This window comes from Limulus polyphemus, unplaced genomic scaffold (assembly GCF_000517525.1).
Source record: "Limulus polyphemus unplaced genomic scaffold, Limulus_polyphemus-2.1.2 Scaffold608, whole genome shotgun sequence".
NCBI lineage: Eukaryota > Metazoa > Arthropoda > Merostomata > Xiphosura > Limulidae > Limulus > Limulus polyphemus.
In genome coordinates, this window is record NW_013666218.1 from 76927 (window position 1) to 100668 (window position 23742).

General features: G+C 32.4%; 1 protein-coding gene across 1 annotated transcript in view; it reads left to right on the forward strand.

The window, feature by feature from the left end:
• The window catches only part of LOC111085769 (tachykinin-like peptides receptor 86C), a 36744-nt gene extending 15394 nt beyond the window's left edge, over positions 1–21350 (forward strand). The window contains exons 2-4 of the mRNA XM_022385937.1: positions 2091–2241; positions 7299–7495; positions 21096–21350. Coding sequence (XP_022241645.1) covers positions 2140–2241; positions 7299–7495; positions 21096–21270 — 474 coding nt within the window. The 5' untranslated portion in view covers positions 2091–2139 and the 3' untranslated portion in view covers positions 21271–21350. The remainder of the gene's footprint in view (positions 1–2090; positions 2242–7298; positions 7496–21095) is intronic.
• The last annotated feature ends 2392 nt before the right edge of the window (positions 21351–23742 follow it).

Genomic DNA, 23742 nt, shown 5'->3' on the forward strand with positions numbered 1-23742 from the left:
AAAACACGAAACAGTAATCATGGGCAGAAACTACAGCAAGAAAACACAACAAAAAAGGTAAAATCAGTAATACGAACATATTGAAAAATGTATAATTTAACTGAAGGCTGCATGTTGTTCAGTGCTGTTTGATGTGGAGCGGGTTTCTTTGATCAATAATTCCAGGTCAGTATTAGACTTGCAGAAGATAGAAAAATTTGATAGTATAGGTTGATGTCCTGTTTCTTCACTCTGTTGGCGTGTAGAGGAAACACAGGGGTTACTCATTTTTTTCTTTTTGCGTTTTGATAGAAATTCCCATATGTTCATAGGCTCTGACTTTTAAATGGCGTTTGGTTTTGACAATATAGGAGGCCTTTCAATCTCCGCACGTGTAAAGATAGACAAGCCAGGAGCAGTAAGGAATGGGGAGGAGATCTTTAGCAGGGAAAATATTTTTACTTGTTTAATTATCGCTATATCTAGCAATTGTACTTTGACAATGTCCAAAGACTTATGTAAATTTAATCTTGTTTTTGTTTCTAAGGTAAATAAAATCATTTCGGTGAAGTAGTACAAACCGTTTATTTCACAGAATGCAAAGGAATAGCATATTAGACAATTGTATTTTTCAACACAAAAATTTCAAAGGACCCATTACAGTTTTCTATCCAAAATGTTCCTGCGAGTTTTCATTATACTTTATCAGTAACAGGTCACTTTCAACAAATCATTTTGACAATCAACGTTCGCGGGGAGACTGATGCGTGGAAAACAAAGCAGTTTTATATCTATTATTTTTTAAGATAGTTAGTAAATTAAAATCGAGATATGATATTGTAGAAAACTAAGCGTAATGTGAATAACGAGCTTTAGAATTGGTTATCATTTTATAGTTTGCTGAATACAGATTCTTATGATACTCAAAATACCAAATTATGTACCTTTAGACAAACTTGATACAAACTATAAACTTTAAAATGACTTCAGAATTCTAATTTCATTTCCAGTACCCGTCTATAAAAGATACGTTTTTCTAAGTACCAATAGTCCCCCGGTAGTTCAGCTGTAAGTTTACGCACTAAAATACGGGGTTTGATTTCCCACGGTGGACACAGCAAATAACCCAACGTTGCTTTGCTCTAAAGAAAACAAATACCGTCAACATTATAAAATGTTTACCTATATTACGAAGCATTCACGAGAGGCGCGGATTAATCTGGTTCAAAACTTTAACAATTTTGCAACGTAAAGATACTATAATTAAATTTGGACTTTAATTCCTCTTAGACCAAAAATTATTTCTAGTTTAAAATCTAAAAAACCTTTCTGACGTAAGCATGCTGTTGCTATATTGTTTTTATATTATTTTTCGGCTTGACAGTTATAAGCTTAACTCAAAGTTAAATATTCGGATGATGAAACCTATACGAAAGAAATATAAGTTTCGTGGTGAATTGAAATTTTATAGGTTGCATTGTTCAAATACTAGAGGATACTCAACGATCGTTTAGATTATGAGTTGAAGGATGAATCGTTCCGATCTATTTTAACTTTAAATACTGATTCTTAAAACTAATTATTAAAATCTCTCTAGTGTTATTAACGTTTGTTTTGTTTTTTGTTTTTAATTATGCACAAAGCTACACAAGGGCTATCTGTGCTCTGCCCACCACGGGTATCGAAACCCGGTTTCTAGCGTTGTAAGTCCGCAGACATACCGCTGTGCCGCTGGAGGGCTGTTATTAACGATATTTCATTTTAGCCAAAATCAGTTTTACATTATTAATACTTTTTTTTATATAATCACTTTATAGAATGTCTGATGGTGAATTACACAAACTTTATAGATGTAATAAATGTGTTTGAGTAAATAATATCCAAGCAATATAATAACGAGTTAAAGAGCATTTTCAAATGAAAATGAATATAAAAAAATGTCCCATTATCGGAAACTAAAAACTTTTTATGCTGTATTCTGTTCTAAAAATATTTATTCTATCATATAATAAAACATAACGACTTTTTAAGATGGAAATTCATAGTGCCGTGAGAGTAGAATTGGTTAATTATTTATCATAACTAAAACAACCATTATTTGTATATTCTAGATACAATATCGCTTTCTTTATCCTTACCTACGTTCTTCCCATCGGATCAATGGCGATTGCTTATATCTCGATGTCAAGGGTCCTTTGGCGTCAATCTGTTGATGGTGTCACAAACCAAGTCCAGCCAGAAGCCGTCAATTCAAAACGTAGGGTAAGAAAATTTGCCATATTGCATTAGAAATATCCACTGTTATCAGGTTTGTGGGAAATTTTCGTATCGCGTGTTTTATAATGGTTTGTCATCCTTGGTTAACTGTTACAATTTAAGCGCCGAAAACCTGCGTAAAATTGGATAACCAGTAGGCCTAAAAATTTTTATAAAACCAGTTAACTACAGATATTTTTTCCACGCTCCTCTTTCAATTTTCACTTCTTCTACTCATAATTTTACAATTATTTTTTTTTAATTATCTCCATCTGATTTCGTTACTGTTTGTGCAGATTACTATACTAGTATTCAACATTGAAATATGTTTCACCTGGCATCTTAATGAGAAAATATTTAGATATTCTTAAATATCTATCTATCTTTATAAACAACAAATTAAAACTTAGATACCTCATATCACTCAAACTTCAGAAATAGAATAATTATTATACACAGTAGAAATATTGCAGGGTCTGGAACTAACATTAATTACTATACACAGTAGAAATATTGCAGGGTCTGGAACTAACATTAATTACTATACACAGTAGAAATATTGCAGGGTCTGGAACTAACATTAATTACTATACACAGTAGAAATATTGCAGAGTCTGGAACTAACATTAATTACTATACACAGTATGAAATATTGCAGGGTCTGGAACTAACATTAATTACTATACACAGTAGAAATATTACAGGATATGGAACTAACATTAATTACTATACACAGTAGAAATATTGCAGGGTCTGGAACTAACATTAATTACTATACACAGTATACATATTGCAGGGTCGGGAACTAACATTAATTACTATACACAGTAGAAATATCGCAGGTTCAGGAACTAATATTAATTACTTTACATAGTATACATATTGAAGGGTCGGGAACTAATATTAATTACTATACACAGTAGAAATATCGCAGGGTCAGGAACTAACATTAAGTTTTTCTGTGTATTTAGGGATAGTGAATCTATTTCAAATTCGAAAGAGTTTTGTTTGTAGAATATGTATTTTTTAATGGAAAGTTTCCTCTGTACGGAGCTAGAGACATTCGTTACTTTTTTTAAATAAATGAATTCCTTTTTTATGATGCAGGCATAACCTAAATGTTTTATTTTCATGTAATGTCCAAATCTTTCCTTTTCATGAATTTTCATGATATAGACGAATACTACGGTGAATAAATTATACATATATATTTCCCAGTAGAACTTTTTTGTTTGTTACTTTCATAAAATTGTTGATAACTGTGTTTAGCTATGGACATTGTGGTGTATTATATAGTAACAATATTTAGTATGTATGAAAGAATATGTATATACGTTGCCATGACTTTGGGGGTTGTATATATATATATATATCATAACGATTTTGCTTTCTCTGTACTCCATTCATCATATGTATACGCATGTACATAGAACAGTTTTATTCAGATTCTTAATCTTATATTAATTTATTGATTTTTCTTTTTACTGTACATATATTGAATCGGTTTCATTATTTATACACCTCGTTAGTAAACCAGTCAATTGGATATTTAAGAGTAAAATCTAAAAGGTTTTTCGGTTATTCAGCATTTTTCGAAACTTATGTTGTATTGGGTTGGTTCCTTCTATACTCTTCTTTGCATATGTTAAGGCTCTGCAACTCCTCCAAAGTACATGTTTTTCTTTCTTTAGGTAGCAAATTATGAATTTCCTTCTATTCACAAAAAGCCCCCCCATTGGCAAAGCGGTATGTATGTGAATTTACAACGCTAGAAATTGGGTTTCGATACTCGTGGAGAGCAGAGCACAGACAGCCCGTTCTGTAGCTTTGTACTTAACTTCAAACAAACAAACTCTTCACAAAGTTTTGCTCTGAAGTTCTAGAAATTTGCCGAAGAATAAATTTACACAAATACCACCAAAACACCCAAACTTGTGTTCGATATCAGCCCTAGCCCACCTTGTTAACTATCTCTTTATAAAATGTCTTCCAGTGACTCAGCGGCAAGTCCGAGGGCTCACATCGCTAACAACTTTTATACAAGTATCGAAATATAATATAAAAAGAAAAAACGTCGAACTGTAAATGACGATAATTATTGTGTTATTTTCTTATCTATAACAAGTTGCATTTTATTTAACATTTCATTCTCTTTCACGTTAGTTAGACTTATTCGATTATGATTTTAATTTGAAAGTTTGTGTACATTTTAATATGATTTATTTTGTAATATACATCTTTAGATTTTTATATTTTATTCTTAAATTTTCAATTCACTGGGTGACAGAATAGTACAAACTATGAAACTGTTTCACCAAATACGTAGTAAAAATAAAATAAAAGAACAATAACATGATTTTACACTAACAACCCAGAATGAAACTGCTCTATATTTAATAATTACAGGAAAGGAATTTATACTTGGCATAAATTTATATATCCATCGACAGAGTACAAAGATAGTGAAAATATTATTTGATATATACTGAGAAGATATAACATTATGCGAGCGTCGAGTTCACCAGGTTTTCTTTTGCGCGAAATAATATATGACATATGGCATGAGTGGATTGTCAACGAGAAGAGTGGCGAAACAAACGCTGCTTGCACTATTAACTGTACACAGAGTTGAGTGTCACAGTTATAACGTCCACCCCAGGGGCACAGCGGTATGTCTGCGGACTTACACCGCTAGAAACCGGGTTTCGATACCCGTGGTGGGCAAACCACAGATAGGTCGTGGTGTGGCTTTGTGCTTAACTTCAAACAACAATAGTTATAACGCACCCACAGCTTTATTTATTTATTTTTTAACTTAAATTTAATTTTTTTTTTCGCGGCAAATCAGAACTCAGATGTTAGATCTTTAGATTGGAAACTCACCATGCTAGTCACTGTAGTGCGCAGGCATACCATGTGTTTGCCATTTACCATCTTGTTTAATATGTGCTTTAAAATTTGTTCATTAATGCAGTAGTATGTAGTTTAATTTAAATTTAAGACACAGAAATAATTAAAAGAGTGTATTCACTATGGACGACGCCTTTACTGAAGAGAGCTTGTTGTGTCTATTATATGTCAGGAAATTGTGTTAAGTAATTGTTCCAGACTGAGAAAATATTGCATTATATACACAAAACAATAATGCTATTCTTCTCAAGACGCCCAAGTGACACCCAACGTAAATGACCTAGAACAATACTTAACTATGACGAAAAAAAACTTAGTTTGCGTCGACCGACGTTTCTGTGTTTTTTCATTTTGTTATACATTGTTTCTAGTTCCTTTCATATCTTCAAACTCAGTTAAAGTCAAGGAATTCAGATTCGCTCCGTGATAAATGTCTGTTGGACCCTGCCTGATCACTCTTAAGGGAAATCAGCACACCTTTTCAGTCACTAAACCTCACAAAGTCCAAAATTCTCGGAAGAAATGAAGGTTTTGGTTTTCATTTGAATATATTTCTTTCTCTGGCAATGAGCTCTCCGAAATATTTCAGTGTCTTTGTTTCTGTTTATTTGTGAATTTACTCAGAACCAGTTATGAGAATGGGTTTATGTATCTGTTCTTATTTTCTATTGAAATATACAACTTTTGCAAACATTTTCAGCATTAGACTTGGGTGTTTACTCAAGCTTGTGAAAACAAAGAACATTTCATCTTCTGGGTTTAAAGAAATGAAGGTACTTTTATAAATTTAGTGGAAGTCTTGATTGTTGGAAGGAATAGGAGTTCAATGATTTAAGCCTAAATATGTTGTACTAAATGTATTAAAATTATATATTTACGGATATCATAGTTATTTTTTTTAACCTATGTAAGAACAAACATTAAACCTGATGGTGACCCCTGAAGAGGGTCGAGGGATATTTTCAACAAAATAGAAAAAAAAATAGGAACGTAGTACAAAATTTTTTAAAGTAAAAATGCTTTACTTTTGGTTAATATATGAGTGTTTTCTTGAATAACATAAGTTTATACTGCCATTACATAGATTCTTCTTATGCGCATTTGTATAACAGTTTATTGTGAAAAAATAGTATACTATATAAAATCGGTTTTCATTCGTTGTCATAGTTAGATTCTTACACGAGCACCTAAATATAATTATTATTTGTTACTAATGTTTATACATTTATTTATTTCAGGTAAACTCTTAGACCGATGCACGTGACGGCGGGAATCGGGAATCAAACCTTTGTTCTTTTGTTAGAAAGACAGAAATGGTATCCATTCATCTGGGCTCTCTCCGTTAGGCTTTCTAGGTTTCGTTGACCCATTTGATTGATAAATGTAAAACCGCACACGTGAAAAACAAAGCTAGAAAAAACATCTACAAAAATTATCTGATAATACAATCAGTCAACTTTACCCAAACGAGTGGATAGCAAACTTGTCTTTCTAATCAGACAAATTAGGATCGAATTCTGCTTTTCTAATTAAAAACAAATACCCCAAAAATATCTGTAGATTAGTGGAAGAAATGTAGGATAAAGCTAATTAGTGCCTTTAATAATATAAATAAATATAAACAATAAGTAACTAATTAATATTTAGGCTTAATAACCATGGCAACGGTTGATATCTGGTCTCTCGGTTTTCAGTGTTATTTATAGTTTGTTCAGAATGAAACTTAAATCTGAATACATCGCGTAAAAAATGATTAAACATTTGAAATATTTTTCTATAGGTATTTAATTTTTACATTAAAAATTTTAAACTAAATATGATTGTTTTAAAATGTTTCCAGAAATATTATTTTCTATATAAGTAACTCTTTGTGGTAGCCCAGTGGTAAACTTGAGGGCTTATAATGCACCAATTTAGTTTTTGATCCATGTGGTGGTCGCATTTAAGATGGCTCACTGAATAGCTTTGAGTTTAACTTAAAAACTTATGTAAACGTTACTCATTTAGTTTTTAATTTTAACATCACATAGCAAATAGGAATGTTGTAAAAAGCTTCCAGAAAAGGATCATTACCTGCTTAAACATACTTTTTATACTAATGACCATGACATGTGTAGATTATATTTCTAAGGCATTGTATTCTTCTCCACCAGGTGGTGCGAATGTTAACTGCTATCGTGGTGATATTTGGAGTTTGTTGGCTACCTTACCATATCTACTTTCTGTATACCTACCATGACAAGGAACTCGTGAAAGCCAAATTTATCCAACATCTGTACTTGGCTATCTACTGGTTAGCTATGGCAAATGCTATGTTTAATCCACTAATCTATTGTTGGACGAATCAAAGGTAAGCCAGGCACTATGTTTGACCTACTTTTTATTGTTCAAATAGCCACAGTTTTTTTGCAAAATCTTATGCTTAATTTTTTAAACTGTTAGACAGTGACAAATAACACAATATCTATTTTATTCAACTCATTTACCTAACGTTGTACGATTCATAGATGTGAAAAATGTGTAAGCTGATATACATTTATTTGTTTTCCAATAGCACTAAGAACAAAGATCATTCCTGTCTTGAAATTCTAAATCCGAGGTCTGAAAACATTTTTATAATCTGAGTATACGAATATGATGCGTCGGAAAGGGCTGTTACATACCCTTTTCAAAAGGTAGCAGCACCTACCTACAACAAAGTTAAAATTCAGGTTCAAGAACATTCCGCTCTTCCGTGACTTTATAACAGATGTAGTTGTGATTTGAGCTGCTGACTTTCATGTTCAAAATCGTGTTAATATATTATACTCAATTTTCTGTATTACTTCAAAATACGAGGATATGAAAAAATAATGGAAACACCTGTTAAATTCCTACAATTTATTAATGAACAGACAACACAGCATTAAATCAACGTGAAATTGCTCAAACAAGCTTTTGTACATAGAACAAAGATATTTTTTACTATTTGTGAATGAAAGCTTCTCTTAACTGTTGGAGCGATGTTGAAGGTGAAAATCTATTTTGAACATAGGTTTCAGGAGATCGCCAGAGAGGATCAATAAAATTTAAACCTGGTGACTGTGTGGCCAAGCTAGGTGCCGAAACAGTTCCTCATGTTGTTTAACAATGTTATCAGTATGATTTGATGCATTGCATTCCTGAAACTGTTTGTGGATAAAGTATTCGTCCAAGATAAAGTATTCGTCCAAGAATGAACTTAGTATAAAATATAGTTTATGTGATCATTTTCTGTCTATTTTATTTTCAAAAATTAGTCATCTCATCAAGCCATTGAACTTTCGTCTAATTTGTATGCTTTTAACATAAGTTCATTTGGGCTTTTGAACGTTTTAGTATTATAAGAAGTTTCCGAATGTTGGAACTACCATGGCAATTCATTTTGTGCAGTTCTGTTAGAGTTGTTTTGACAGAGATTGGTTGTTATGGGCTAACCTTAAGTTCTGCATACACCACACTTTTGACGCTCTAATTTCTAGTTTTCGTTCCAATATTTGTTGTGCTATTGCTTATTTATCACGATTTTTCAACTTAGTTTTTCGATAACTGCGGTGTTTGTCTTATGGGGTTGTTTTTAGATATTCATACTGCGGTCACTTTTAACACTTTTCCTAGGGATACACTATTTATCTTAGGAGTTCGTATCACTGAGAATCCAAGTGACTTTCGCCTACAATCGGGTATTTTTGGAAATCTAAAAGATATTTCTACCATCAAATTATCAGAATCCTTCTCTAAGAAAAAAAAATATTAAAATACTGAATATAAAGAAAATTTTAAAGAATAAGTCAACACGCAGAGAAACTGCCATCTGATTATATCTTCTCCTTTTATAGACACCAAAACTTAGTTTATGAATCCATTATTTTGTCCACCTCTGTACCACTAAAGAAAGTTTGACCATTTTTTAGTTAATGTTAATTATTATCATCTGCAGCAAATTCTATCTAATTTTTATCCAGCACAGAGTTAGGATTTTTTTATTCGATTTAACCTACATTTCTTTATAAACAGTTAATAATTAATTGTTTTGTAACCAGTTAAACAGCATTATTATAAAGTCCATTCATTTACTTATTAACCAATCAGTTATACAGGCATTTCATCTAATTTAATAAACTTTGAAGAAACTGTGTTAGAAATCAGATTTGTAAAACATTTTATTTTGATCTGAAAATTTACTTTTCTTTAAAAGTGATTTTCATTTCAAATGTCCTGTTTTTGTTATGCATTCTGTAAAGACGAAATCAATATAAAAACTTTTCTCGGATCTCCATAACGATCTAAATAAAATATCCAAAATAATATCTCATTCCATTTCTTAATATTAATTCGATGACGAGGAACCCACTTTGATACTAATAATGCATGGAGACGGCTTGAATGGGTAATGAAGAAAAACTTTAATATAAGTTTAACATAACAGCAAATGTACAACATTTCGTCAAGGTTTTGTCATCATCAGGTAGTTTACACTGACACAGATATATATATATATATACAGTATGGAACAAAGAGGTCGCATGAACGAATACTGTTGCAAGACTTAGAAGAGATATCTTGGCACCCCAGGGTGTTGGTTTAGAGTAGGGTTGCTTTGTTCAATTAAGATGGATTCCTTGATTTTTCGTTTTTCGTTTCTTAATAGTAGGTAATCTTCCTCGATTATCTTCTTTGTAGTGCCCCCAATATATTTTGAAGTATTTAGCGTTTCTTGGGCTCTACAAAATGGTTGGAATTTCTCAGTGTATTCTATAGGTTTTTGGCAGACAATTTATATTCACCTTAGAAGAAAACATTCTAGTGGGAAAAACAAACAAAGTTTTAATTAAATAGAGAAAGAAATAAAAATGCCATGATAAAAACACTCCCCAAACTCATTTAATTAAGTATTTAAATTAACAAACGCGTAAGATTTCCGCTGTGTAACCGTTAAAATAACATAATAAAACCATTCCTATAAAACAGAGTATTCTTAAGATGTCTAAGCTCAAACTGTAAAACTAAATTAAAAAAAAAGAGATGAAACGAGAAAATGTGATGTATGTTAAAATATTGTGTTTATTTTCTTGTATTCAGTTATTTGATAAATATTTGAAACATTTGACACTTTAAATACTTTCTTTATATAATAGTGATATTACGTAATTCAGATTGTACCTGACTGAGAAAATCCTGCTCATATTATTTGTTTGCTTGAAGGTAAGCACAAAAGCAACAAAACTGGCTCTCTGTATTGTGCCCAACACGGGTATCGAAACTCGGATTTTAGCTATATAAGTCCGCAGACCTAACGCTACGCCACGAGTGTGCATCTCAGTTTCTCTCAACAAATTCCTTGTTAAGTAAAAGGCAACATTTTTTCCATTGTATCACAAACTTCAATAGGTAATCAATTCTGTAAAATGGGGAATTGATATTATGGATCCAGTTACAGATAAATCAGAGTGTTTCTAAGAGATTCAGAAATACTGACATCCCAAAATATTAAGCAAGGATTATATAAGGGATTGGCAAGGACTGCCCATTTAAACTTCTCAATTGCAGATGTTATAACACACTTCTTAAACTAATATCGCTCGCAATTTTTATTTTTTGTTGGGTTGCACGTTAACTATTGAAACAACACATAAATTATGAAGCCTTTAGCAGCGAAAAGATGTTAACCTATTAATAATATGCGTATTTATATAGACTTATAAACTACTGGTGTTCCAGTTTAAGTTGGTTGTGTGCAGAAATCTTATTTTAGCACTCGTGAGCAGAAGAGTTTATTATGAAAATATCTTCTTTCTTTTATTTGCATTACAGTGCTGTTTAGAAGCAGTAAGAGTGTTTTTATTTTATTTCAACTATAATTTTGACACGAATAAAGAGCGCATGTAGTTTAGTGAGAAAACTTGTGAATATATTTATAAACAGTACTAGCTAATGTGACAGCACTGATCTTTACACAGTAAACATCCATCCCCATTTTCTCTTGAACGTGACCTGAGTTGGGAAGGCAATGAATGGAAATCTGCTAAATAAAAGAAATATCAACAAAATGGTGAAACAAAACAAAACATAATTTCATCAGCAATAAAAATACAGTTTCTGAGCTATACGTGATAGCAAAATAAACAAAGTAATAATAATAAAACGTCAGCTTGTTCCAAGTGTCCAGATAGGCAGTAAAGATCGCTTGATAAAGGCGTCTGTCACAGTACGACTTAAATAGCTTTAACGACCATATATTTACCATAAGTCTCTGAAATACAAACGAGCGATAATATTTCAAAAACCAATAAATACGATTACAGGGGTTGAATTAGCTACATGTTGTACTTTAACCACTTCTAACACAAATAATAACAATAAATACGATTCCAGGGGTTGAATTAGCTACATGTTGTACTTTAACCACTTCTAACACAAATAATAACAATAAATACGATTCCATGGGTTGAATTAGCTACATGTTGTACTTTAATCACTTCTAACACAAATAATAACAATAAATACGATTCCAGGGGTTGAATTAGCTACATGTTGTACTTTAACCACTTCTAACACAAATAATAACAATGAATACGATTCCATGGGTTGAATTAGCTACATGTTGTACTTTAACCACTTCTAATACAAATAGTAACAAAAATTTAGAAATTTAAATAGGGCTACATGCCTATGGGTTTGAAGGTTTTATGCCCATTACCTACTTTTGTAAATTTATGAAACCACCAAAGGGACGCGCAACGCCTCCTAGCTACACTTGGAAACATTAACACTGGAACAGTTTTTGTAGCAGAGGTGTTTAAAACCACTGAACAAAATCGAATCCATTTATGGACTTTAAACATGAAAAGTCGGAGTTAGATTCTCCACAGTGGACAGAAAGTAGATAGCCGTGTGAAGCAAGGTAAACCCAGTGAAGCGTTGGGTACAAAATAAACAAATGTTTTTCTCCGTACAACCGATAAAACCTTTTGTGAAAATTAGGGACAGTTGCTGTTCGATAGCTTTGCGCGAAATTCATCAAAGAACATCAACACTACATGTATTGTGAGAGGTTAAACTAACGGGCGGTTTGTTTGTTTTAACACAAGGCTAAACATACATACGGCTATCTACTTTCTGTCCACTGTGGAGAATCTAACTCCGACTTTTAATGTTGAAAGTCCATAAATGATCGCTGACACGCCCAGGGACTCACTTTAAATAACATAGATTTTCTGTGGAACTTAAATTAATTTATTTAAAACAAGTTTTTTTAAATAATATTTTTAGGAAAATAATATAAATCTTTATATTTTTACACTTTATTAAAACGTACTCAACAAGTCATAGGTTAATTGGTAAGTCCTTGTTTTATTACATTGATATTTTGCATTGTTTATGTAATTCGTGCTAGAAATGCAGAACCACAGACATTTTTTGCACTGTGTTTGAAAGTTGTTTCTTAAGCAAGATACAATGGTTCTATTGTTGTACTAATTAGTATAACGTTTCTTATGGTATACAAAACTGATGCTGATTTCTCCCGAATTTTGAAGCGATAGATTAGAGGGAAGGCAGCAAGTCCATACCACTCATCCCAACTCTTGGGTTACTCTAATCGAATAGTAAATTTGACCGTTACTCTTATAATGCACCCACGGCTCCAAAGTTCTAAGAGAGATTTTTTTATGAAGGTAATATGATGCAAACCATGAAACCTCGGCCCCACAAGCCAGCACGCAAACAACTAGGCCGCGCTCGGCTCTATAATCTTATCTTAAATAATCTTATTTGCACACCAGTTCCTCATGTAGTATAACATTACGTCATCAGTTTCGATACATTAGTTTTTGTCCGTTAATCTATCTTCCGTCTTGACAATTATTATAATTTCTTTATTTAATTTTTTTTCATGGTTATAATGTTTATTGTATTTTATCATCGTTTATACATATTTTCTAGTTTTAATGGCTCAACTTCATAATTTCTGGCTGTCCGCTCTGTACATTGGCCATGCGTATATAGTTTTGTTAAACACAGATCATAGTGAAGTTACATTTTGACTTTTTCAGAACCCGATTTCTTTAACTCACATTTTTTCATTCTTTCTGTTTGTTCTTAATAATGGGAAAAGAAACAACGATATATTAAACTACTGATCTGTGGATGAAGTTTGCTTTTATCAGAAAATAATAAGTAAACTTAAAATAGTTCTTTTACAGAAGAAGGTTTTACTCCTGGAAAATGTCAAAGTTAAGACGCCTACTTTGAAGCAGTTTCTGCTGTTACGAACTGAACGAAATATACTTAATAATTAAAAAACAAAACAAATACGCTTATTGAAGAAAAACGACAACTTAAAATATTTGAACCCAGAAACTTAGACCCGTTACATCTATCACATATTTCCCTACGTCATCTTACTACAGTGTCGTTCTCCATTCAGTAGTTTTGTTTGTTTGTACTTAAGTACAGTGCTACATAATGGTCTACCTGTATTATGCCCACCATGGGTATCGAAACCCGATTTTTAGCTTTATAAGTCCGTAGATTTATCGTTGTGCTACTAGGGGCTGATCATTAATTAGAGCCTGAAATTACCGCCCACAGAGACCATGGCTGTGAGTTTTTTCTAATAATTATATTTTTATGAATCTTCTTTTTGAATGTTTATAATACCTGACATGCCAGATGAACATCAATGTGTCAACCCAAAAAGTCGTTTTTCTGGAACATAAATAATGTCTCAACTAGTTAAACCACTGTCTTCAAATAAATTCATCAAGTTTACTAAATATAGTCATATTTTCAGTGTTAGTATTTTTTTTTCTCATTAGTGCTTTACGTAAGGTAGATTTGATTTAGAGTAGCCGGGAAACACGTTCAAATTGTCACATAATCATGAAAAAGTAGATAATTATAGGGAAATTATATCTAATAGGGGTACGGGTCCTCAAATATTTTGTTAGTATTTCGTATAAGGGTTTCAGATTTATTTATTCAGATTGGAGAGCGTGAGTATGTGTGTGCGAGCGGCATGATACATAATTTTAATTAGTTGGATTAGAAACAGAATGATGAGAGTCTAGCAGGACAATAAATGTATACATGTTGTACATGGTAGTGAGCAAAATAATAGTCACATTAAACGACGAGAAAGATAATCCAATAATAACATATCTTTATCTTGGTTATTAACAATCAAATTAAAGTCCTGGTGTTAGAGGATATTCTATAAAGAACACGTACACACAAATGTCACGAGAAAGGGAATTGAGAGCTATTAAGAACGTGGAAATGCACAAACACGCACACTCTCCAAAGGACAAACAATTTACTTTACTGTTACACAGTACGGATACATAATGATTATATTGCAGAACTATACATTACACGAAATGCGCTCAACTGTTTGCGTGATACTCATTTTTACATGTTAAAGAGAATGGCAGTAGAATAATTCCCTTTAATGAAGTGGTTCCTGGAGTCGTTTCGACAGAGTTCAAGCACGAGGAATGGGAAAATAGACTGGTACATGGAAGGACTGAACCAAGTTTCTTGGATAGAGTTGGAAAGACATGTGTTTCTTTTAACACGATAAAATAATGGCTGATCAAGATTTAAAGCATTGTGGGCGATATTTAATTCATTACCGAGAGCCAAGTGTTCATCTTAAACACAGCTACACTATTATCAGTGAAACTTCAGGTCCACCCTCTGCACTGTATACTGCATTATTGTTTTCCTTAAGTTTATTTCTATTTCTAAGTTCTCCTAAGTTAAGTTCTTATATCATGGCTTAACATATGCTAGTATTTTGAGATTTCAAATTAACATTGAAAGCTATTACAAAATTGTAAACTTTTTGAAAAACACATTCAGCAGAAACTGTCAACATTCTTATTCCAGCAGAGCTTAGCTATATATAAATATATGTTATATAAAGTTAAATATCATATTTAAAAGTAATTTATCTAAAATTTAAATTCCAAAACAAGGTTTATAAAAAGCTTACAAAATTTATCACAGTAAATATACGATGTTCTTAATATTGGTTACTTAAGTTATACCATGTTTGTTTCAGTTAACTGTATGTCATTAAGTAAAAGGGGTAACCCCATCTTAAAGTTCTAGATCTCCGACTTGAACACATCTTTATGATCTGAATCTATGACAATTTGACGTCGAAAAGGGCTGTTACCTACTCTTCCAAAAACCGATAAATTCTCAGTAGTATCACAGTACCTACGAAACGGCAAACTATATCAAGCTGTTTCACCGAAACTTTATTTCGGCTGTGGTTGTCACGAGAGCTGTTTATTTGCCTATTCGAAATCGTTTTAATATAGTATACTCAACCCTCTGTAAAAAAGATCTGGTGGAGTCAGTTTTGTTTTCAAACGTGGTATTTGTAGAATGGACATCTGAAGTTCAGCAGAGGTTGGATTTGAGATGGTCGTTTTTCATCATTGTTATATTGTTGTTTGTTTTGTTTTCACTGGTGTCCTGTATGGAGAAATGGGTTTTTAAACAGCAATGCCTGTAGAATTTGTCGGTGCCAGCCTTCATAAAATATTCACCTTATCGGTTGCAAGAGGGCACAAAATTAAGTCGTTTTGTTAAAACCCAAACTTCACCTTCATTGAGAAGGAAATCACTTGTATCGTAACTACTCGTTTCACACCATTTATTCTATTTATGAGAACTTAAAGCGTTGACATTTTGACACTTGAGCTCGTGTATACGTTTACGGATCAGAGAAACTTCAGATAGGTCACGTGAAAGGTACAATTGTGAATGGAAATCATGTAGAGCTTCTGCATCTGGAGAAATTATACAACTTAGAGACTATTTGTCAATTATAAGTAATGTTGTTTAGTTTCGTATGATGATAACTGAGTTTTAGTCCACGTGGTAAAGCACTATTCTCGAGATATTTGTAAAGGAAAAATAAATGGTTACAGTACCTCGTTTTGGATAGTATAGCTGTGAATAATTCGAGTCCAGTACTGAAAGTATCGGAAGAGAAAGATTGAAGAAATGCTATCATACCTCTGGGGATAAACAAGTACAGTTCTTTACGGTTAGCACTTACGAGTACGGTTTGCAGGAAAAACCGGAATACATGCTAGATATTACAAGAGTTATTGAATAAAGCTATCGACACACGAATAAATGAAAACTTTGTTTGTTTTCCATTCTATATTACGTATACAGTTCGTCCTTTAAATTTTTCTCATTACGACTTCAGTTTGATATTTACATCTTCTTCATGATATTCTTGTATTCTTTACTGTTATTTTAATTTGTTCTATTCTGTATACTGTAGTTTCCTTAATTATTGTAACATGGCACATTAAAGCAGCAATGATAACTTATTTTTGGCGTAAGCGTCTTGCGTTCATTTCATCTGTTCTCTTCTTTTTTTCAGTTACATCTGCATAACTCGTCAGTAGCTCAGTGGTAACTATGAAGGCTTATAACGCTTAAAACCGGGTTTTGATACCCGTGATGGTCACAGCACAGGTAGCTGAATGTGTGTATTTGAGCTAACAACAAACAAACATATGTATACGTAGTTTAGAGCATTCTTTACACCTGACTAAGAGCATACAACCGAAACGCAGCGCATATGAACGAAGTTTTCATTTAGGTGTATGTCGTTTAACATCTTTTGTAACTGCTTTTATATTCTACTTATGACAAGGCACAATTAGTTTTATTAACTAATGTCAATAATACCCATAAGCTCATTTTTTATGCAAAACAATAGTCAGATGACCAGTCATGTGATCTGTTATGCGGTTGTTTATTATTAGAGCCTAAAGCATGATCCGTAAACATTTGCTAATAAGACATATGGCCACTTCAGACACAAGTCGTACTCATTGTGGCAAGCTCCAAAGGAGTGAATACATGGGTTCTGTGGTAATACATCTCACTTCTTTATCAGATCTGCTACCATCTCGTTAACACTGCTTGAAGGTGAACCACGAGCTGCCCTCGTCTTCCTCAACCTAGAGCATCCTGTACATGTGTAATTAATTGCTTTCGAATTCAATAAGCGTGTTTAGACGTTTATTAGTTGATCTGTCGCCTAGTTGCTGCTCTCAACTATTGATTCAGTTGGAAAGCTGATGCCTACCGGTTACGGTAAATTTATATAGTCAAATAGTGATCATCTTACGAATCTTATATAATGGTCTATCTTATCCAGGTCTCCAGTCAACTGTATTGATGGTCTAAAAGCGAGTCTACGTTCGTTGACAACAACGCTCTGTGCAACAACCTAGTTCGCTTGACCGGTTTTTAGCTAACCTGTTACTAGCTCTGTTACGTCATGAAAATAACCAAACGTCTTTGTTTGACTTTGGCATGTTTCGCTATTAACCTGAATTTTTTACACACCTTGTTTACTTCTCTTTTATATACTTGTGCAAATCAGATCACATAACTGGCTACCTGACACTTATTTTACATAAAAATTAGTTCACAGGTACCATGGACATTAATTAGTAATAGTAGATGTCCCTTATCAGAACTCTGATATAGAAAAGTCTAATTATATCCTTGATTATTGATTTTGGTCAATGTATCTTCTGATGAATTAATATTTTCTATAGTAAACGTCGTAACAATACAGTAACCGAGACAAAATGTAATACAACCATGAAACTACATTTTGAAATCTATCTCATCCAATGTTAATGATGCAGATATTCAGAAGAAAACGCTCGAAACTTTCATTTATTTTACTATTTCAAATCAAATATTACAAATTTAATGATGACTATCTATACCTTATTTCACAGCCTGGCACATTACTAAATGCATAAACTTCAAGTTGAGCATATACGGCTATCCATTATGTGATTTGTTTTAAAAACTAAATTAAATGCTGTTTTACTGAGCATGCCCAGTAGTATACCGTTAAATGCCCCCGATTACTCAGCGGTAATGATGGTGATTTATAATGCTAAAAATCGGGTTCTATACCTGCGATGATCACAAGAGATAGCCCATTGTGTGTAACTATATTCCTACCGACAAACAAATGCCGTACAATATTTTCAATAATTGTATTTCAGTTGACCCGTAGTTTGTGTGGAATCATTCTCAAATTAGGTTTACTCCTTCCTCTCCGACGCACCTTCTAAAAATACAACATTATATAAAGAATCTATACATTGAAGCAAAATATTCAAGGTATAAAGATATTACACTAAATAGCGGGAAATAACATATGACAGTTCACCGATAGGTATCCCACTTGAGTTAAGTAAGTGTAAATATCTATTTCTTTACTTCAATAGCCGCCTTCAGATATCTCCAGGAAACCTTAGGATTACACGAATGACTAAATGTCAAGTTCTGCTCGAAAGGCCGTCACTGGAAAAATAGAAAACGTATAATTAAACTCAAGATTATATTTAGTTTGTGAAGTGATTAGCGATAGGATTTTCGTCAATCACCTTATGAGATTTTGATTTTAGTATTCTTGTTTCCTAGATACGTAAACAGTGCTCACCACCTACTCTTAAACAAGTGTTCGATATGACGACACAGTGTGACAACAGGATCGTTTCTGCACGTTCTTTAAAGATTAATAATTTATTAATCAAATTTATAGCAAAAGAAAAAAATTATATTAAAAGCGAAACTTAAGATATCATAGTGGCAGACGACTTTTACATCACCCTGTATAAATATGAAATAAATTTAGTCACAGCTAACTTTATTTGGTTTCTGCAAGTACACTTTTGTATCGATATGAATATATATTTTCAAGAAGGCTAGGCACGTACGTGATACGCTCAGTTTTTTTAATCATTGTATTTAAAAAGTATAATTTAAACGCTTGATGTTATTAAAACATTCCATAAAATTCTACAACTCATTATCTTCTTAGCTACGTGATTAGCTTTATAGATCAACTTTGTTCAAATATTGCATTGCAATGCGTTACACTTTGCTTCAAGAAATGATATTTTTTACACTGAGTGATATGCAGGTTTTGCACACGAAAACAACGTAAGATTTCCTTCACTAAAATATATACAACTCTTGTTGCCTAGAAACGAGGTATTTTGATAAGAATTGCTCTTATGCGTACGAGTCTTTCTGGAAACATTCTCAGTTTTTCTACCCCCCCCCTTTTTTTTTTACTTGTAATGGTAGCTTCATTTTTGAGAGCTAGCTTTGAACACTTCCAGCCAAAAACGGGGAATATTTTTAATTCGAAACAATCTCTGCAAAAACTTTTAAGATAGCAACCAGTTTGTTTACTTCTAATACACAAAACAATAATAATAGTAGGAATAATGACAATAAGGTGAAATGCCAGAAATGTTAATTAGCAAGTTGATATGGTGTTGAATTGTGCAAACTTCTATTTCCATCTTCCATCTGCATCTTCTTGTTATCAACATAATATGGCAATATAAGAACTAATAAATATTTGCATTTCGTTTATTTTTCATAAAATCATCAGAAATCGAGACACAACTGGCTATTTTAATCATACACATATAAAATCTGTAAAACCCAACTGTACAGTAGTGAATACGCAACTTGGCCATCAATGAAACATTTATCTCAGTTTTTCACTGACAAAGATGCAAATGATGCCGATAAGTTTTACATAATTTTCATTGCTGAAGACGACAATATTGCATCGAAAGTCGTTTGGCTCAGTTTCTGCTCATGTAGATGCTAACAACGAGGCTTTAGGCTCAGTTTTCACTGTTGAAGAAGAACGTCTAATCTTTGGTCTGTTTAGTATTTAATTTTAGCTTGCAAAGACTGAATTTTCATTTAATAGATAAGCTGCAAGGTCACATAAAATTGGTACAGAAACATAAAAAGTGGCCTTTGAAACTATATTTACATGTATCCTACAAGAGCAGACAACAGAAAAGTGAAAACGAAAAAAAAATCGTAGTTAATCAAAGCTAAATAAAGACTAACTATAAGTACCATTTATATCTCTTTAAGATGTACATTTTCTATCTACAGTTTCATTCCAACTAATGTTAAATTCAATTTAGAGCCGAATACAGAATAAAATAGAAGCAATCTCTTCCATAGGCTGGTGGAATGAGCAATCAGTTTAAAGCTTTTATCTAATTTATATCTTTAAGACACAATTTTACCGGTATCTAGTCGATTTAGGACAAATTTTAAACACAGTGTGAGCTAGTTGCCTAGCGAATACGGGTAAATACAAATAAAATCTCACGTAAAAGGTTGAATTAAATCATATTAAAGTGAATTTGTGTTGTATTTTAATTAAGAAAGAATTATAAAAGCGATTCAACCTACGTTGATTTTATGTGCGTCTCTTTAATTAACAAGGCACGTAGCAAGGATATACTACGTTTATGAAATCAGTGTTTAGTATTTCAAACTTAGCGAAGCCTTATAAGATACAAGAGGCTACATAGCTAGGTAAGAGACCCCAAGGTTCAACCATAGTCATCCTAATTTAGAACTGTTGACAAGAGCGAGGAAACCCAGTCAGCAGCACCGTCCGTATAGTATGCAGTTACTCTTAATCTAAGGATGGAATTGACAGTCACAATTATAACGCAGCTGAAGGTGCGGAATGTATTCAGCAGCTTATTCTCGCTCGAATCTCAGACCTTTCAAAATTTAGCCATGCACGGTTTTTAATCAAAACTAATAAGACTAATTTTATAAGTCTCACGATATACTTAAAGAAACTTATAGTTAACTTTGAAATTAACCCACTAATAAGAATGACTTTACTTGTTTTTCTCCAGTTGTACAAAGCGAGATAAATATGAACATGTCACATGTTCCTTGCAAGAAGTATCAAGATGGAGAATCAAGAAAAGTTGATCCAAGATTACGACTAGGAAATATTAAAATAGAATACTTTAGTATTATACTTGACTAATTACCGGTCTTTTATTTTGTTTGTTTAATAGATTCAGGCGCAATGTTGAAAAAATTCTGTGTAGATGTTGTGACAAGCGTCCCATCCAACAGAGTCCACTCCCACCACGAAGGCAACCGGGACCACAGCGGGAAGTCATGCGACTAACCAATCTGATTCCAAACAGGGGATATGTGCTAGCACTAAAAAGGAATTCTTCAGAATAATTTTACCAAGAAAGTAAAACAGTCAACTCCACGATAATTTTAGTTACTGTTAAAAGAAACTGATATATGTCATAAATTGATTTTTGAACTAGCTAATTTTAGTTTAAGGAATAGGTAAAAAAAACTAATTTCTATTCATTTTTGTTTCTTAAAAAAAGAATTTTTTTAAACATTTCTCCATTATAATTATAATTACTAAACAATGCATGTTTCAAAATAGTAATAACGTTATTGTGTAATTCAAAGATTGTTTATATATCAATACATGTTAACAAAAGTGTCAGTGTTAGTGAACGTAAAATAGTCATGCGATTAATACAGGTGCCTGATACTTGTAGCTAATATTCGTGCATTAACCTGATATTTCATATTCAAAATACTGACCAGTGTAAATAAAGAAAACGTGCTTAGCTATTACGAGTTTGCTATGTTAGAGTTTATGTGTTAACGTACTTCTGGTTCCGATCAAAATTCTGATAAATTTCGAGCTCTGGAATTTTGCCTTCGAAAGTGGATGATTAACATCATTTTATTTATACTTAGTATCAGGTCAGTCCTTATCTTCATCACTCTTGTGAGCGAAATAGGATCAGAAGATGAACGTGGAATGGTTATTTTTTAAATCCCCGAACCCAGGCGCACCATTCTCCTGTATAAGTAAACTGATATGTAATTAGATATCTTCTCAAGTTTAAGGTGTGACGTTCTTATGATCACACCATAATTTATATTATTGGTATTCAATGTTCTTACATCATGCTGTTGTGTTGTTGATGATCAGCTTATCTTTTATAACATCGCTGAATACTTGATAATGTTAAGCGTATTGATAAAATTAAGTAGACAAAAACGATATGTCAATGTAATTTCTATGTTTAATAAAATCTGTTGTAATCTTTCTCACGACTTTTTTAAAATGCATATTTTACAACTGGGCTATTCATAAGTATAAAAACAGTATACTGGTTTATTTATTAAACTTGGTATGTTTGTAACCCTCAAAACAACCAAAATATTTTACATTGCAAATAACTATTTTTTGACTATGAGTATATTCCTTAAGTGTTGTTAATTACACAGGTTTGCGATGGTTTTATTGTCTTGACATTTTCACATGTTCTACGGTCATTCCTGTACGCTGAATCCGAAAATGATATCCGTTTCTTTCCATTACTTATAAAATTTTCACAAAACGTCATAACGCAATACCTGAAAGAAAGACCACTACACGTAGTTTTGAGACGAAAAAACGTAGATTTCACAAAAAAATCAGGATGAATGAGGATGCATATTTGTTTGGCATCAATGTTCTTCCATTTTTACAGTTTGTTTGTATTTTCGTTAACAAACATGATAATATAAAATGTTCATTGTGGTAAACGAAATAATAATTTGATCTGAGTAAGAGTTTTATTTTCTTCCCGATTTGTTTGTTTAAAGTTAAGCACAAAGCTACACAATGGGCTATTTGTGCTCTGCCCACCACGAGTATCGAAACCCGGTTTCTAGCGTTGCAAGTTCGCAGACATACTGCTGTGCCACTGGGGGGGGGGCTCTCGATTTGTAAAAAATCCTTACGTGATAGAAAAAATATGAATATTAGTTTCGAAATATGCGTAGCTGAATTATGTAAAATCTGTTATTAAAACCAAAACAACTTTTATGAAGTTTAAATTCGCAGGCATGTTTGTCGTTAATGTCTTCATACGCGTATCTACCGTTTTAAATAACAAGCTATTTTATTAAAATTAGTAAATTTATAATTAAAGATATATTTTTCCGTATAAAAGTTAATTAATTTGCAATCAAATGTAAAACGAAGTAAAATGCTGATGCTAGTTATTAAAATAACCACAGATTTGATTAAAATTGTTTCCTCTGAAACTGCACATTGTATAACTAGAAATAAAATGTATATTCATATCCACAAAAATAATACAAAACTTTACTAAGCTTGTATTAGAAACGAGAGAAAAGAGAAATTTATAATAACTGTGTAACTTGAGTGATTCAAAAGATTTTTAATAACTTTACTTCTAGAACAAATATAATCATTCTAATACTCTATTTCCACTGTAAGAACATCATTGAGGGAAAATTCCGATTACTTTATATAGACTGCAAGTAATGCTTTTGTACTAGGGATCTTGGGTGAGGAAATTCTTCCAGCGATTAGCAATTAGAACATCTTAAAAATATATTCATATAAACTACAAAGTCTGGCAAAACGTCTTGCATAAAGGCTCAGATAGCCTTCGTGTAGCTTTGCGCGAAATTCCAAACAAACAAACAAGCTGCATAAAGTGATATTGTATATTGTGTTATAGTGCTGGTACCTTATATATTTTAAGGATTTTGTCAAAATACATCTTTAAGAAATAAAAATAAATTTGTCTGATTTTTCAAGAGCCAATAGCAGCTCATTTATGATTATCGTTACAATGCACAAGATGTATTTAAAGGTAAATAACA